This window comes from Larimichthys crocea, chromosome XII (assembly GCF_000972845.2).
Source record: "Larimichthys crocea isolate SSNF chromosome XII, L_crocea_2.0, whole genome shotgun sequence".
NCBI lineage: Eukaryota > Metazoa > Chordata > Actinopteri > Sciaenidae > Larimichthys > Larimichthys crocea.
Window position 1 is genome coordinate 16,343,048 of NC_040022.1, and position 14,150 is coordinate 16,357,197.

At 41.6% G+C, this 14,150-nt stretch overlaps 2 protein-coding genes across 2 annotated transcripts; both read right to left on the reverse strand.

Moving 5' to 3' along the window:
* Positions 1–665: 665 nt before the first annotated feature.
* On the reverse strand, positions 666–4,246 carry fem1a (fem-1 homolog a). The gene has a single exon (XM_010744207.3). It carries the CDS (start codon positions 4,027–4,029, stop codon positions 2,176–2,178), a length of 1,854 nt encoding a protein of 617 aa, XP_010742509.1. The 5' UTR covers positions 4,030–4,246; the 3' UTR covers positions 666–2,175.
* A 3,329-nt stretch (positions 4,247–7,575) lies between these two features.
* Positions 7,576–10,517, reverse strand: LOC104929663 (C2 calcium-dependent domain-containing protein 4C). The gene is made up of 3 exons (XM_010744243.3): positions 10,161–10,517; positions 8,784–9,549; positions 7,576–8,672 (listed from the first exon to the last, which is right to left on the reverse strand). Exons 2-3 carry the CDS (start codon positions 9,516–9,518, stop codon positions 8,121–8,123), a joined length of 1,287 nt encoding a protein of 428 aa, XP_010742545.2. The 5' UTR covers positions 9,519–9,549; positions 10,161–10,517; the 3' UTR covers positions 7,576–8,120.
* Positions 10,518–14,150: the final 3,633 nt, after the last annotated feature.

Sequence of the window (14,150 nt, forward strand, 5' to 3'; positions counted from 1 at the left end):
TCCCTAAAATTAGCAGGGTAAGTGCCCTGTCTCTACCACTGCTCTGCAGCAGTGACGTTAATTGCACTCTATTTATACTTTAAGAGTGCAGGACTCAGAAAGATCAAGTTTCTGTTATGCTTTATTTCAGTGTCCCCAGGTTTACGTGAGCAGAGCAGTGGAAAGCCTATGTTTGGTATAAAGACCTAAATTAAGTAGGCATGGAATATTTTTTTTGATTTTAGTAATGTGACATTTTTTATGCACCCTAAAATACTGCCTTCCACTTTCTAAATAAGATAATTTCATGGATCTGGTTTACCAGATAGGGTTGTAGGGCTTTTACGTCCCGCTATCACAACCATTTAAATCCATCTGAGTATGTATAATGATGCTTTTAATGCAAATGCCGCAACAGCACTCAAGCTAAAGAACTAGTGACATGCCAAAGCACAGTAAGAGATACATTTACAATTCTCGGATACTTACTTTGCGATTCAAAAGCAATTCCAAGTAAGATCACTGACACACAAGCGCACACAGATTATGTTGCGACACTGAATTTTATTCAAGCATCTCCAACACGCTTTTGTTCTTGAGTTATCATCAGTTAAATGAATCAGTTGAGAAAGAGAAAGGCAGCGACTGTTCATAGCCTGAATGTAAGTTGTCTATTTAGGATTTAGAGCCCCTCAGTGTGCATTCAACTTGGTGGTGCTTAGCACAGACAGACAAATAAAACATTCATGATGACGAGATAAACAAAAAGAGAGACTAATAAAAATAAGACTAAAGATGCAGGAATGGCCAGAGAGCCATCTGTTCCATTTCTGTGAGCTGCATCTGAGGTTAAAGGGAAAATTCACTCCAAAACAGAATCAACACATGATCTCAGGTACTCTGGATACGAACAAGAGGGCTTAAGCTCTGCTGTTATCATCGCAAAAACTCCTGTTTTCTTATATTGCTTCTCTGGCAGTGAATTAAATACCTCTGTTGATGTTGACATTACCCAGGTGTCGAATGATGTAGGCACACTTGAGGCTCTAGTTTGAAACCATACATTCGGACATAGGCAGACATTTTAAGAAAACATTCTCAGTTCAGAAATCCAGAAGATGCCAATTCACTGTCAGTGAAGCAGCCCCAGGTTTGAGATATGCATGTAAGATGAAAGTATAGTCCCCATGTACAATGTCGTGAATTTTTGCTCAGAAAACGTTGCTTCTGATTGGAATATCACAAACTGCATAGGTCATAAATGTCTTTGTGGAGACCGGGGAGTGTTAGCCAAACAATGGTACCAGCTTTTCTTTTTTTTAAAACTCATCCTCAGTCTCATAAAAGTCTTTCAAAATGATGGCTCTGCAGGCGGTCGAATCATGTCGCGGTCACAGTATCAAACATCTCCAGGGACTGGAGAATAGTGTGTCTCATCTCTCACTTTTAGGTTATTACTTCGGCTTATAATTAAAAAGATAAGTTAGTTGCTTTTCATTTCGCCACCAGTTTACGGTCTGTAACAGGACATGTCCCCATGGCTGACATTTGGCACAGTAAATTCAACACCTTCGCATATCAAAGACACATAGCAGACGTGTAAACAAACAGAACCAGGCAAAAACAAGCAGGTTTGGGTGGTTGAGTTTGTTCAAACACGTCCTTTCTGAATCAATATGCAAAACAACAAGTGAGCTACCATATTTACTCTTCATTTCCATGCATGTAACCTGGCTAGTTTGTTCAGATGCTTCCTAGGAGTAATATTAAAACCATCTTTCATACAGTCCAGCCATGACCAAATACACACAAGCACCATCATACCGTAAGTCTCCTTTTTACTGGGACAAAAAAAAGGGGGAGAAATGCATTAAAGCCTATATCAAGCTGAAGTTTCACCCAGCTTTAAATAAACCAACAACCACTTTAAAAGTCTGCATGACTTAATGTTAGAATCAAGCGATAACTGACCAGGTTTCAGCCGGAGATTTAAGCCCCAGAGGCTGGATGTTTATTGCTATGGTTTGGTCTGACACAAGGTTGGTAGGGCTACAAGCGAAGTGGAAGTCAAAAGGAGACAAAGATGATGGAGAATGGCGTTGAAGAAAAGAAAGTTTGTGGCAGATCACTGTCAGGTATAGGGGACAACAAGAAGAGTAGTGCAGGGGTGCCTCATCACGGGGACAGTAGTGGAAGTCAGTGCAGCTCAATGAAAGCCTCCATCTCCTCAGAGATGAGTCCCCGATAGGGCAGTCTGTGCTTCTCAATTGCACGAGCCGCCAGGCACTGAAGGGTGACGTAGTTCAGTGGGTAGAGGGCCGGGTGTCCGCTGCTCTGCTCATCCAGCAGCTCGTAGGCTGTCTTCCTCTGTGCATTTTTAGCGTCAAAGTGAGCCCCGGCCTTCATAAGTAGTGCCATAATCTCTGGACAGCCGTTGTTAGCGGCGATGTGCAGCGGCGTGTTGTTCTCACAGTCACGTGAATCGACGTCTGCGCCGCACTCTAGGAGGAGCGCCGCCACCGCCTGGGAAGGGAAGCGGCCGACAGGATAGCGGCCCACAGACGTGGTTTCCTTGTCTACGGCCATGTGCAGAGGGGCGAAGCCGCTCCGACCTCGCGGGTTGAGCTTAAGCAGACGGTACACTGTGTGCTTCTTCTGGTGCTCCTGCTCTGGGCTGCACTCCAGCTTCTCCAGCAGGAAGATGAGGTGCAGGATGATGGAGAGAGCTTTGGTGAACTGAGGAGCTTCCGGTGGGTTGTCCCTCTGCGCCACAGCTCTTTCGACCTCCCTCACGCTTTTCCCCAGCACAGTCATCAGATCGTGGAAGGTGATGCGCGTCGACAGGGTGCCTTTGGCCCGGTCTTGGAGAACAAAAGAGAAGAGCTCTGCAAAGGACAGGAAACTGGAGGCTGTCATGGGGCTGAGAGGGTCCAGGTTGCTCTGCTGCATGTCTAAAGCGTATTTCCAAAGGCTGATGCAGCGTTCAAAGTTGCCCGAGTCGGCATACACAGCTCCCCTGTAGCGGATGTAATAAGAGGTGTCCGGGTGGGATGGCCCTAGGATGCGTTCTCGTACCAACAAGGCCTGCATCCTCATTTCATCAGGGTCTGTGATCAAAGCTTCCAGTTCCTCTGCAGTGCTCACCTCCTGTGCACAGCCATAGGCGGGGATAGGGGGACCAGGTGGAGGCTTGGCCAGGGACCCAGTTTTGTCCCCTGGTTGCCTCAGCTCCATGGCTCTTCTCCAGTACCTCATCGCCCCCAAGAGATCCCGCTTTTTGTCCACAAAAGTCGCCCCGAGGAGTTCAAGCGCGTCGATTCGCTCCTCTCTGGAGGTGCGAGGCTGGTGGGCGAGGTACTCTACAATGTTAGTGTGACCTGTGACACTCGCAGCGAGGAGCGGGGTCATCCCATATCCATCTCTCTCCATCCGAGCATTGCACTTCAGCAGCATCTTCATGATGTCCAGGCTGCCTGACTCAGCACAGTCGTGGAGGGCGGTGTTTCCTTTCACACTCTTGCGGTTCACATCAGCACCGCGGTCCAGGAGGAACTTGGCTATCTCCTTGTGGCCCTTGTAACAGGAGATCATGAGGCAGGTGTGGCCGTGTCGGTTTGCTACCTCCATGTCGGCTCTGTGCTCCACCAGGTAGCGTACGATTTCCAGGTGGCCATCAAAGCAGGCTGCTCGCAGCGGCGTTGAGTTAGTTAGTGTTGCGTTGTTGACTGAGGCACCGTGTTTTAGTAGCGTCTTGACCACGGGGAGGTGACCGGCCGCCGACGCCGCCCACAGCGGCGGAGCCCCCTCGATGGTCTCGCCGTCAAAGTTAACCGCCCCCCCGAGTTCAACATTTGCTTTACAATGTTCAAGGAGGTAATCTACAACCTCTAAATGTCCGTAACGAGAGGCTATCAACAGAGGAGTGCCTCCTTGTGTTTTCTCCTCGGCTAAAGCCTCCAGCTCCTCAGGAGTTTTGTTGCTCAGCAACTTCTGGATAAGTTTCAGCTTACCATCTCTGGCCGCGTTGAAAACCGCCGTCGTTATGTCCATTTTACAGGCTCTGAGCTGCCGTGCTGGACACCAACCCCATAACCACTCGTTTATGGAAAAACTGTCGCGTCTGTTTTTGAATACCAGAGGGCAGGAATCATAGTTTGGACTCGGTTTCTAGCTCACATCTTTCTGCCATTTTGAGGGTGCTGTCAAGATGGCGTTTGTGTTGTTTGACAGGTCTATGTTTACGACGGCAGCGAGGCATTCTGGGTGACGTAGTTTTGATGGAATTCACTCGTCCGAGCACAGGAGGCGTTTTACCACTTCGAAAGAACTACATTCTCCACGATGCAGGCGAGTTAAATGACCCACCAGCTGATGGGTTCGTTTGTTATGATTGTTCGGACCAACAAGGAGCGCTAGCTCACGTAGACGGAGGGTGCCAGCTGATGCCCGGCTCACAAACCAAATACACCCACAGCAGGAGGAATTTAAATGGAGTGGATACATATAAACAAAATTAAATGATGTATAATTTATTTAATTACATTAAAACACAACACAAACATTGTTAACATATTCCTTATTCTATTTCTGGACAAACTGGGAAACAGAATCAGAGATTATTACTATATTATTAATACATGTCAAATAGATTTTCACAAAGAAGTAATTTGGCTTGTTGTTTTGGTGCACAACAAACATTAAGTAAAACATGTAAGGAAGATAAAAGCCAGTACTAGAAGATGTAAATATATGTAAAATATGTTTTTAAAATTAAAAGAGATTTAGATGTAGTTTTTTGTAGGTATGTGCAAGATATATAACGTTGTCATCCAAAAGATAAAAAAAAATAAAAATAATAATTAATGTAGTGCATATAGGCAGTAGACCTTAATGTAACATCATGCAAACATTAATGTAGGGTCTGGAGTGGAGGGTAAGAGTCAGTGTCAGCCTTGTTGATGAGGCCAGTAGTAGTTGGAAAAAAGTTACAGACATATATAAGACAATGAAGTCTTCTCCTGTGACTAATTATCACAAAACTACTAAAAAAATGTGTGTTCATCCAATGATATTCAACATTTATTGCCACAATGACCAGAAAATTGTGTGTTTGCCATAATTTCAGATAATCAGTTTGAGCCTAAATTAAACAGACCAAGGAAGGCTAAAGAAACCAGCACAGTCAAATGACAGTAACTTGATCTCACAGACACTGAGGCCTCCTGCATTATGAGCAAACATCATCTGCTGCCAACAGCATCAGGCTTCTGCAGTCATGTCACATTAATAGGGTAGTGAATAACAAGGTGGTTAAGCCATACTCCGCCATTAAATCAGTACTGTTAATACTGTTTAATAGCACTTGCAGTAATTTTGCAGCCATCACTAGGGAAGTAATTCATTTTCCATGCTGGTACTGTGAAATTCCTGCATTAGCAATAGCATCTAGGTAATTATCATATATTTACAACCCTCATATAAAAAAAGGAAGGAACGATCAAATAAATATCTGCATAGTAAGTAGCTGTGGAATTAAGACTGATCTGAACATCTTGAAGAGTCTTGAGGAGATCACATTACTTTATTCTCCTTTGCACAGCCATAATATTGACTTCGATATTGACATGCATGAAGCTGTGCGTGAACTTCGGGACCTTACATTTATGCAAATGTGGATATTGACTTTTTTCTTCTGTATCTCTCCACAGTATGAAAAATCATATGCCTACTTTCATATGCATAAATGCAGTCTGGCGTGCAGCATATTGCAGCTGTTGATGAGAACTGTAGTAGGATTAGAATATGTTATAAAAATTCATAGAAGAAGTTCACTTCTTGGGATTTGAATACTGGTGTAATGACATGACACCTCGTCTTGCTGACAGCATCCCAAAGCCCTTTTCAAGCTTTTTCTTAAACTAAAGAAAGGAAACAAACAATAAAAACATTCTACAGTAAGTTTAATGTTTGTTTTATAGAATATATAATGTTTACAAATTAAAACTTTGAGTAGGTCATGTAGAGAGGAAATTCAGGACACAATCCATGTCTTATTACCTTGCTGGCAGTCAGATGGGGTTATATTCACCGCACACATTTCTTGCCAAAAAGTCGATGTAATCGTTACTTAAAATGAATGATCATTGAATTTAGAAGTGCCTGTGAGGCATCTTAAGCTTAACCTTGACTCTCCATCGCCTCGGCCAATATCACAAGGGAGCTGTAGTGATTGCTAAAATCTGTGAAAAACAGGTATATAAAATATCATAGTAATAAGCGCGAGGTATCCAATGAAGTACCACTGTTTTGAAAACATAACCGCCCAACTGTCTTTAGAATCTGATTATAAAATCCTCTGATTATAAAAAAGATTCTGATTGGTGCACAGAACTGCTGTATGAATCATGTGTGTTGACTGTGCATATGACAATAAATCTTTTGAATCTTTAAAATACATTCAAATCACTAAGAAAAACAGAAGAGACGGAAATATTTCATGTGAAGTAACCAAAACTGTTCTAACTTTGGCAGAGAATGTTTCCATAATGAACCCCATTACTAATAGTGAGACGATGACTAAGAAAATACATTTTTTGGGTTCTAAAATGCTCATTGGTTTACTTAATCCAGAGATTATTAGACAATCACAGTCTACAAAGGCAAAAAGAATTACTTAATTTTCCTCACTAGTTTTATCTTTTTGCTTTCATGTCGGTGGGAAATTAATGTTCTTGAAGCCCACAAATGAATGTGTCCCACTTGCCTGTGGGGACTTATTTCAGTACTTTATAAGCAAATGGAGCTGGCTGCAGATCACCCTACATCATGAGGCTGAGAGTGTTCTCAGAGTGTTTACATTTTTTAATGAAATGTATTTTTCTTTCCTTTTCAGGGTCACAGGAGCATCTGTCTTAGCGTATATATGGGCAGATGGGATAAAACAGCAGGTTATCAGGCAATTAAAAGTTGCTTTCAATGTAATAATATTTTTTGGGGGACTGTAATGTGTCATTCTGATGTTTCACCAGTAGAGGAGGCATAAGATCCACTCTTGGATCATGCGCTTCAATGCTTAATGGAACCAACATGCATACCTGACAAATGTATGTTTGGACAATTATGGTTATGTTTTACTCCCTCGGTAGAAATAAATTTTAATATATCAATCAAAACATCAAACACTGAACATTAAACATATTACTGTACAGATAAATGATATCCAGAGTAGCAGAGTAATTGAGCCATGATTAAACCTCCTGTTGTCCTTAATAATAATTTGAAACTCACTGGAGGGCAGCCTGAGTAGCAGGCATAATTTCAAAATTAAACAGGGAGTTTGGCTGCGCACAGAGACAATATTGCATGCAAAGACCCAGGATTAAAAGCCTCACAAATGACACCCAGCCCGTGTCTGTCTCAGAGGACCCAGCCTCCAACTTATTTGCAAAGGAGGGTTTGTAATCATTTCTTAGGGCTTGCTCCTGATCCTGAGGAATTAATAGAAGATAAAATCACAGAGACAAAGCTGCAGGCTGAAAACAGCATCAGTGAGAGTTTAGTATTTTTATTCATAAGTAGTTCAAAAGCATGTCACGACATGTAACAGTCATTAATTTTACATCCAAGGTCAATTAAAATCTAATTCCCAAATATACATTTTACCAAGTACACAGAGGCATTGTTGATTTTCCACAGGAACGTGCACGTTATATTACTGCATTATTACAAAAAATACAGCTTCATATTAAACAAAGTCATCATTGCATCACAGCTGATATGATACTGAGCCACAACACAAAGCTCATCAGAGAAGGCAACACCTTTTGTAACTCAATACTTAGAGAGAAATAGTCAAGGACGACAGCTCCACTGCTCACATTGCTAATATACTGATAAGCATGTAAATAACGGTAGTTTCCATTTGTTTGACCTAGACCGAGCCCAAGTGATCTCAAGTGGAACTTTTAATTCTACACAGGCCTAATTTTTTGTCCATTGATACAGTGTGCAAGATGCAGCTCCTTTGTCATTAGCATTATCAGTATGCTTTCACATTCCCAGTATCAGATCTGTGGACTGGGATAGAAAGGGCCTTCGAGACGTGGAGCTGCTTATTTTCACTGAAGTCTGACGGGGACTCCCTAGAGGCCCGCGAGCAGCTCACTGAGCAGCACCTCCCTTTCTCCTAGAAGCACGTCTCTCCTCAGACTGGTTCCTTTGTTCACTACTTTTATCTTCATGGCCAGACTCTTTACTTGTGACTGGGGCAGTGCGTCAAAGAAAAAGTCCTCATTAAATACTGGATTCCTGCTATTCTTGATGATGGTGCTCCTCTGTTTCTGCTGCTTGCCAGGATTCAGATAGAGTGCTACACAGCAGTTAATGCTTTTAAGGTCCGTTTGCCTGTCGTAAAGGGCCTCAGCTGCGAGCACACGCACCCTCAGGCGAGCTGCCTCTGGGTCGTAGTGAGTGCTCAGCCTCAGTGTCCCCCCCTTGTGGAGGTTTACAGTGTGCTCACGCTGCAGGAGGTCTGAAGCTGCCCCTCTTAAGATACTGCTTTTACATCCACGAAAGGCAGGAGAGGGGGGGCAGCGCATGCGGCGGCGCTGCATGTTGGGGCTGTTGTCTGCTGAGCTGCAATCATCAGTGGAGAGAGAACTGTGGCGTGCCAAGGAGCGCTTGGCACGAGAGACCTTAAGGGAGAGAGAAAAAGCAATGGGTAAACATACAGAATACAGCCTGATGCTACATCAAAAAAGGGAAACCCTTAAACACGCACAGACTCTTCGAGAAACAATCCTCACCTTGGCTTGTGTCTCCTGGGTAATGGAGCGTAGGAGAGAGGCAGAGCGGGACAGGAGAGGGGAGTTAAAGGGGGATGACTCGGCTGAGGAGCAGGTGTCACTCTCTCCACCACTGAAATAGCGGTAAGGGTTTGGGTCTGCTGGGGCCAGAAGAGTCCCCCCTTGGGATCGCCTCTGGGAGTTCGGGGAGGTGAGAGGGCTGCAGGGGTCGCTGTGGAATAGGCTCTCCTTACGTCGAGTATGAGGAGACTCCACCAGGGTGGAAAAGCCATAGGAGGTCTGAGCCTTGGGGACGTATGGTAGAGACATTGCAGTCTGTGATTGGGGGTCTGCATTAGTGTTAACGTCAACGCTGACCTTGTCTGCAGGTCCAGCACCAGGTTCGTCAGCGCTCTCTATTTGGATGATGTGACGGTTGGCTGACTTCTGGAGATTTCCAAGGCGGGAAAAGAGGCGAGGGCTGCAGGGGTTCTTGCTGCTCCTAGCTCTGGGGCTCTGGCTGCAGATAGCATGGTCAGAGGAGGAGGGTCGTAATGTGCAATGCTGTGGTTCTGGGGTGAGAGACTCCTCTGGTGGGCAGCAGATCAGTTTTGGGGGGATGAAGAAATCAGGGATCTTCTCTGGAGTAAGGACATTGGCATAAACAGAAACAGGAATGGCCTCTACTGTTTGTGGGGGCTGGGATTGTGTCCCACTGCTCTCCACAGAGCTACGGAGCTTCTCCAGTAGCCACATGCCCACTCAGATGCCTCAGCTAACAGTTTCTCTGTGAACAGAAAAGTGATGCATGAAGAGGAGGGAGGACATCAAACCATAACAAACACACAAAAATCAACATTTTTCTCGAGGTTTACTAATTATTATTCCCCAAATAAGACACAAACCTCACACTAAATATATGTTGCCTTTTACACCTCACTAGAAAACCAATCTCTTGAACCATGAATCTCACTAATTAGTAAGGGAGAGTAAACATATAAGTTGCAGGCAAGAAGGACACATTTCTTTCACATTTCATTAAAAGAGTGTCTAAGCACCTCCAAACAGCACTTTAATTAAATGTGTAAATCAGTGCGCAAACATAGTGAGATAAAAAAATAAACCTTAAAATTCCCCCCTAAACGATTTAAACAAGCGCAGTTGAGTTCTATCATCTCAGACAAATCAAGCATATGTAACTGATCAAACCACTGCTATGTCTTATTTCTGTATTATTTCTTTTTTCTCAATAAAATCACTTAAGTCGTTGGAATTGGAATTACTTATTTAAATAAATGAGCGAAGGCGCATCTAAATAACTTTTTCCCCCCTCACACAAAACCCCATGAAGTACCATCGCTTCACATATCTAACATCTAACATCAAACATAAACAAACCTGTTGGATGTTGAAGTCTTTCTCCCGTTTCCTTCGAAAAACGGCGTGCGCTCCTCAGCAACCTCTCCAAGCGCTCTGCGCGTAAAAGGTGTTTTCCCGTCAGTCCAACTCCAAGTGTGAACCAAAACGTCTGCCAGTGGTGAAAGACCGCTACATGAGGCACTCCCGCTTTATACGGCGGGGTCTCTGACTTCTGAGCCAATGAGAAGGTTGTGAAACTCACCCATGATATTTACCATTAAACTATTCTCGCCACGAGGTTGGGGGTGGGCGATCTAATCTAAAGGCTGTTGTTTCATCACCCACAAAGTGTTGCAAATTATGTATGTTTCATATCGCTCGCCTCATTGATTTGAAGAGAGCGTCACAGGGATTTTATTTAGCGTTCACGTGAGCTCTCATCTATTCTCTCATGTATTATTGTCAGATAGTGCCTCCCAGTAATGTAGACTCCTTAATTGGACTTCCTGGTGGTGATTACTGTATGTGGAGGGACAATATGTTGTGTTCACAGCCACCATCTCAACTCAATTACCTCTGATAATAAAAGAGGAAGCTTTAGTGATGATACTACAGAGGCATTTACACAGGTAGTGGGCTAAACACTGAGTTTTATGCCTTTGTTTTCAAACTTTTCTGTCCTGCTGTGCACTCATGTCTCCCAAACTTAACCTATAAATCATCACAGCTTGAAGTGACTGGAACAAAGAAAAGACCTCACCTTGTGCCTGTTGTCAAATCCCTACGCTTACCTGCAGTTAGTTTTTGGACCATTTCTTACATTGTAGTGTTTGTCCATAAATCTTCTCATGTATATGCCACTGACTTTGATGTATTGCTAGGGTAAAGCCCTCAGTTTCACAGACTCTCTGCTGCTTGCTGTAGCTTACCCAAAACTCTGACAAGGACCTGCGGCGAAGCTGCCTTCTGTAGTTTTGGACCCAGTCTCTGGAACAGTCTGTTCATCTGAGGACAGCAGCATCAAATGAGGTGTTTAAGTCCCCCCCCACTGAATACTCACTTTGTTAGATGTGCTTTTTATCTAGAGCTAAAACAAGTCAATTCATAAATGATTACATAGTTGAAACAGAAAATGAATAGTCCCAACATTTTCTTGTTCCAGCTTCTTGACATTTTCTTCTGAGAATTCAGATATTTCTTTTTGTTTTTTCATGATAGTTAATTAAATACCTTGATTTGTCGGACACAAAATGAGTTAACTTTGATGGCTTTAGAAAATTGCACTGAATATATTTCAGTATATTCAGTTTTTATAGACCAATTAATCGATTAATCAAGAAGAGACTCAAATCAAAATCATGTTAGTAGCAACTTGAGTGCCTGCCTTTAAAGCCTGCCCCTTTTTTTGACTGTATATGCATATGTGTGTCTATTTGTTTTACTTTACCTCTCTTTCATAACATTATATAAATATGTCGTGGAGTATTAAGTACCATGTAGTTGTAAGTAAATAAAAGTGTTGTATGTCTAAATATAATATCTTTATAGGTGAGGTTAGAATTGAAATGGCAAATACTTTTATTGATAAACACCTTCAAATATCCTGATATCAGTTTACAACTACATTATAGTGTGCTATAAACATTTTATGAAATGCTAAATAGAGTGATAAAGTGGTTTGTCCTAATATTCATCACTTTCAGCTGTATCTCTTACGTGAAATGAGACATGATAGTCAGTATTTATTTGAGTAAATTTGGGCATCCCAAATATGCAGTGCCAGGATAGCAGATTTAATCACAAAAACTGTAAAATTACATAATGTAGTAACAGGGGAAGTTTAAAAAAAACTTTTTTTTCCATTCACTTAAATTTAATGCTAGCTCACAGTGTTGTGTCAGGCCTGTCTGTGCCTGAGTAAAGTAAAATTAATAAGGATAAATGAATTGTCTTTGTTTTCTAAGTGAACCTGTTTCTGTTTGGAGAAAGTGAAAGAATGCATTCAACCCACAGTGTCTTTTGCCAGGTGTTAAACATGGAGGTGGATCTGTCATGGTATGAGCAGCCATCTCGTAGGAGTCATTTGGACCAGTCAATGTTCTGCAAGGTTTATAAAAACGTCCAACAAATGTGAGGCCATTTTACAGGACCAGTTGCTGGAAATACAGTCCCTTCATCATATATTTCAGTCCCCCACACCATGCTGCATTACTAATATTTGTACAGCTTGTTTTGGCCAACATCAATAGCTTCACTAAACTAAACATATTCCACAAAGGTCAGGTAAGAAATAGCAGAAATAAACTATTTGTGTCTCCACACATTACTATATATGATCTTTAGAATGCTATTGCACAGTTAAAGTTACATGAATTGGCTACTTTTTCTTTGACTTTATTCTCTGATAGTTTGGTATTTGCATGCTTATTTCTCCTTGTGGTCAGTCGGATCTGCTTGATTCAATTGGAGGCACACAAACTCAAACTTGTGTACAATCCCTCTACCCTGAATAGCATACTTAGCAAAAATATTATGCCTCTTGGTGTTAAAATGTTTTTCCCACTTTCGGTCTAATCAAAGCATTTTTCTCTAACCTTATTTAATCAGGGTAGTTTCACTGAGTGATGTGATGTTTACATTATGCTGTTCATTTATTCATTTATCTAAACAACTGAGAAAGATGTTGCCATAAAAAACTGAAGAAGTGGACTATCTTTACAAATTAGATGCAAAAAAAAAAAAATCATAATATTGGAGAAACCTGAAAATACCAATCCACTGCTGCGCTACTGCCAATCTAAATGAGTTTAAGTGACTCAAATGCAGGTGTGTGAACCTGGAAGATAAATACGTAAGAAGACATTTAGCTGTAATTACTGCCAGCGATGGCCGTACAAAGGCCCAAGTAAACATGCAAAATACTTAAGCCAAATGAGATCCATTCATGCAATTTTTCCCAAAATAGATTGTAGTCAATTATAGATTAGTGATGAACCATTAGATTAGTGCACCAGGGGATATGATTCATCCATTGCACTAGCCATCCATTTAGACATCTGACCAGTCAACTATCTAGTGATTCCACAGAGAATCCCCCAACCCTCCCCAACTACATAAATGGACTGTAATAACTCTAAAGGTCTATCAGCAAGCATAATGATGGAGTCATAGGGAAAGGTGAAAAGGCACAAGAAATTATACATACATTTATTGTATATGCATATTTATTTATTTTAGAACCCTGATTTAAATCAAATATCACGTCCATTTTGAGGTAAATATATTAAATATTGTAAATATTTTACAATGCTTTGCTTTTATTAAGGAACAGTTCATCTTGTTTTTCTCATAACCACCGTCCCCTTTTTACAGAAATAATCAAAGGTGTTTTGTGTCTCTAAAAATCTTAAAGCTGCACTAATCAATACATTTATTTCAACACTGGATCAAATGTGAGTATATTGTGAAAGGGCATCACTCAAAGTGACACACCCATGAGATTTATCAACAAATTGTATTGTTCTCCTTCTTTGCCGTGTGTTTCAACTTCTTTCAGCTTATTGTTTTCGTTGCCCAGCCTCAAATACTGTACACTACTTACAGAGCGCCATCTCAGTTTGGATACCTCCGTTAGCACACTTCTATACAGAACACTGTGTCCACTATGTATTTCCTAGCAAAGTGCACTAATTTTGGCAGGGTAGTGTTGCAATTGTCTGAAATAACAATGCAACATTTGACCCTTTTTTGGTGAAAATAATATTACATATAGCAAGCTAAAGAGGTAGATGTTTCTCTCAGGATTTGGTAGAAAGCTAAAAGGAATGTGAAAGGAAACCTACCTATTTATTTGGCTGCAGACAGACAACTCAAAATTGTGATTTTTTATTCATTATTACTTTCCACATCAAACTGTCAGGTATAAAAAAGTGTCATTACTTAGGAATGTGTACATTTGATTATTATGGTAATAGTAGTGATGGTAAAGATGATGTCTTTCAAAGTCAATATTTCATGTGTCACCACCAT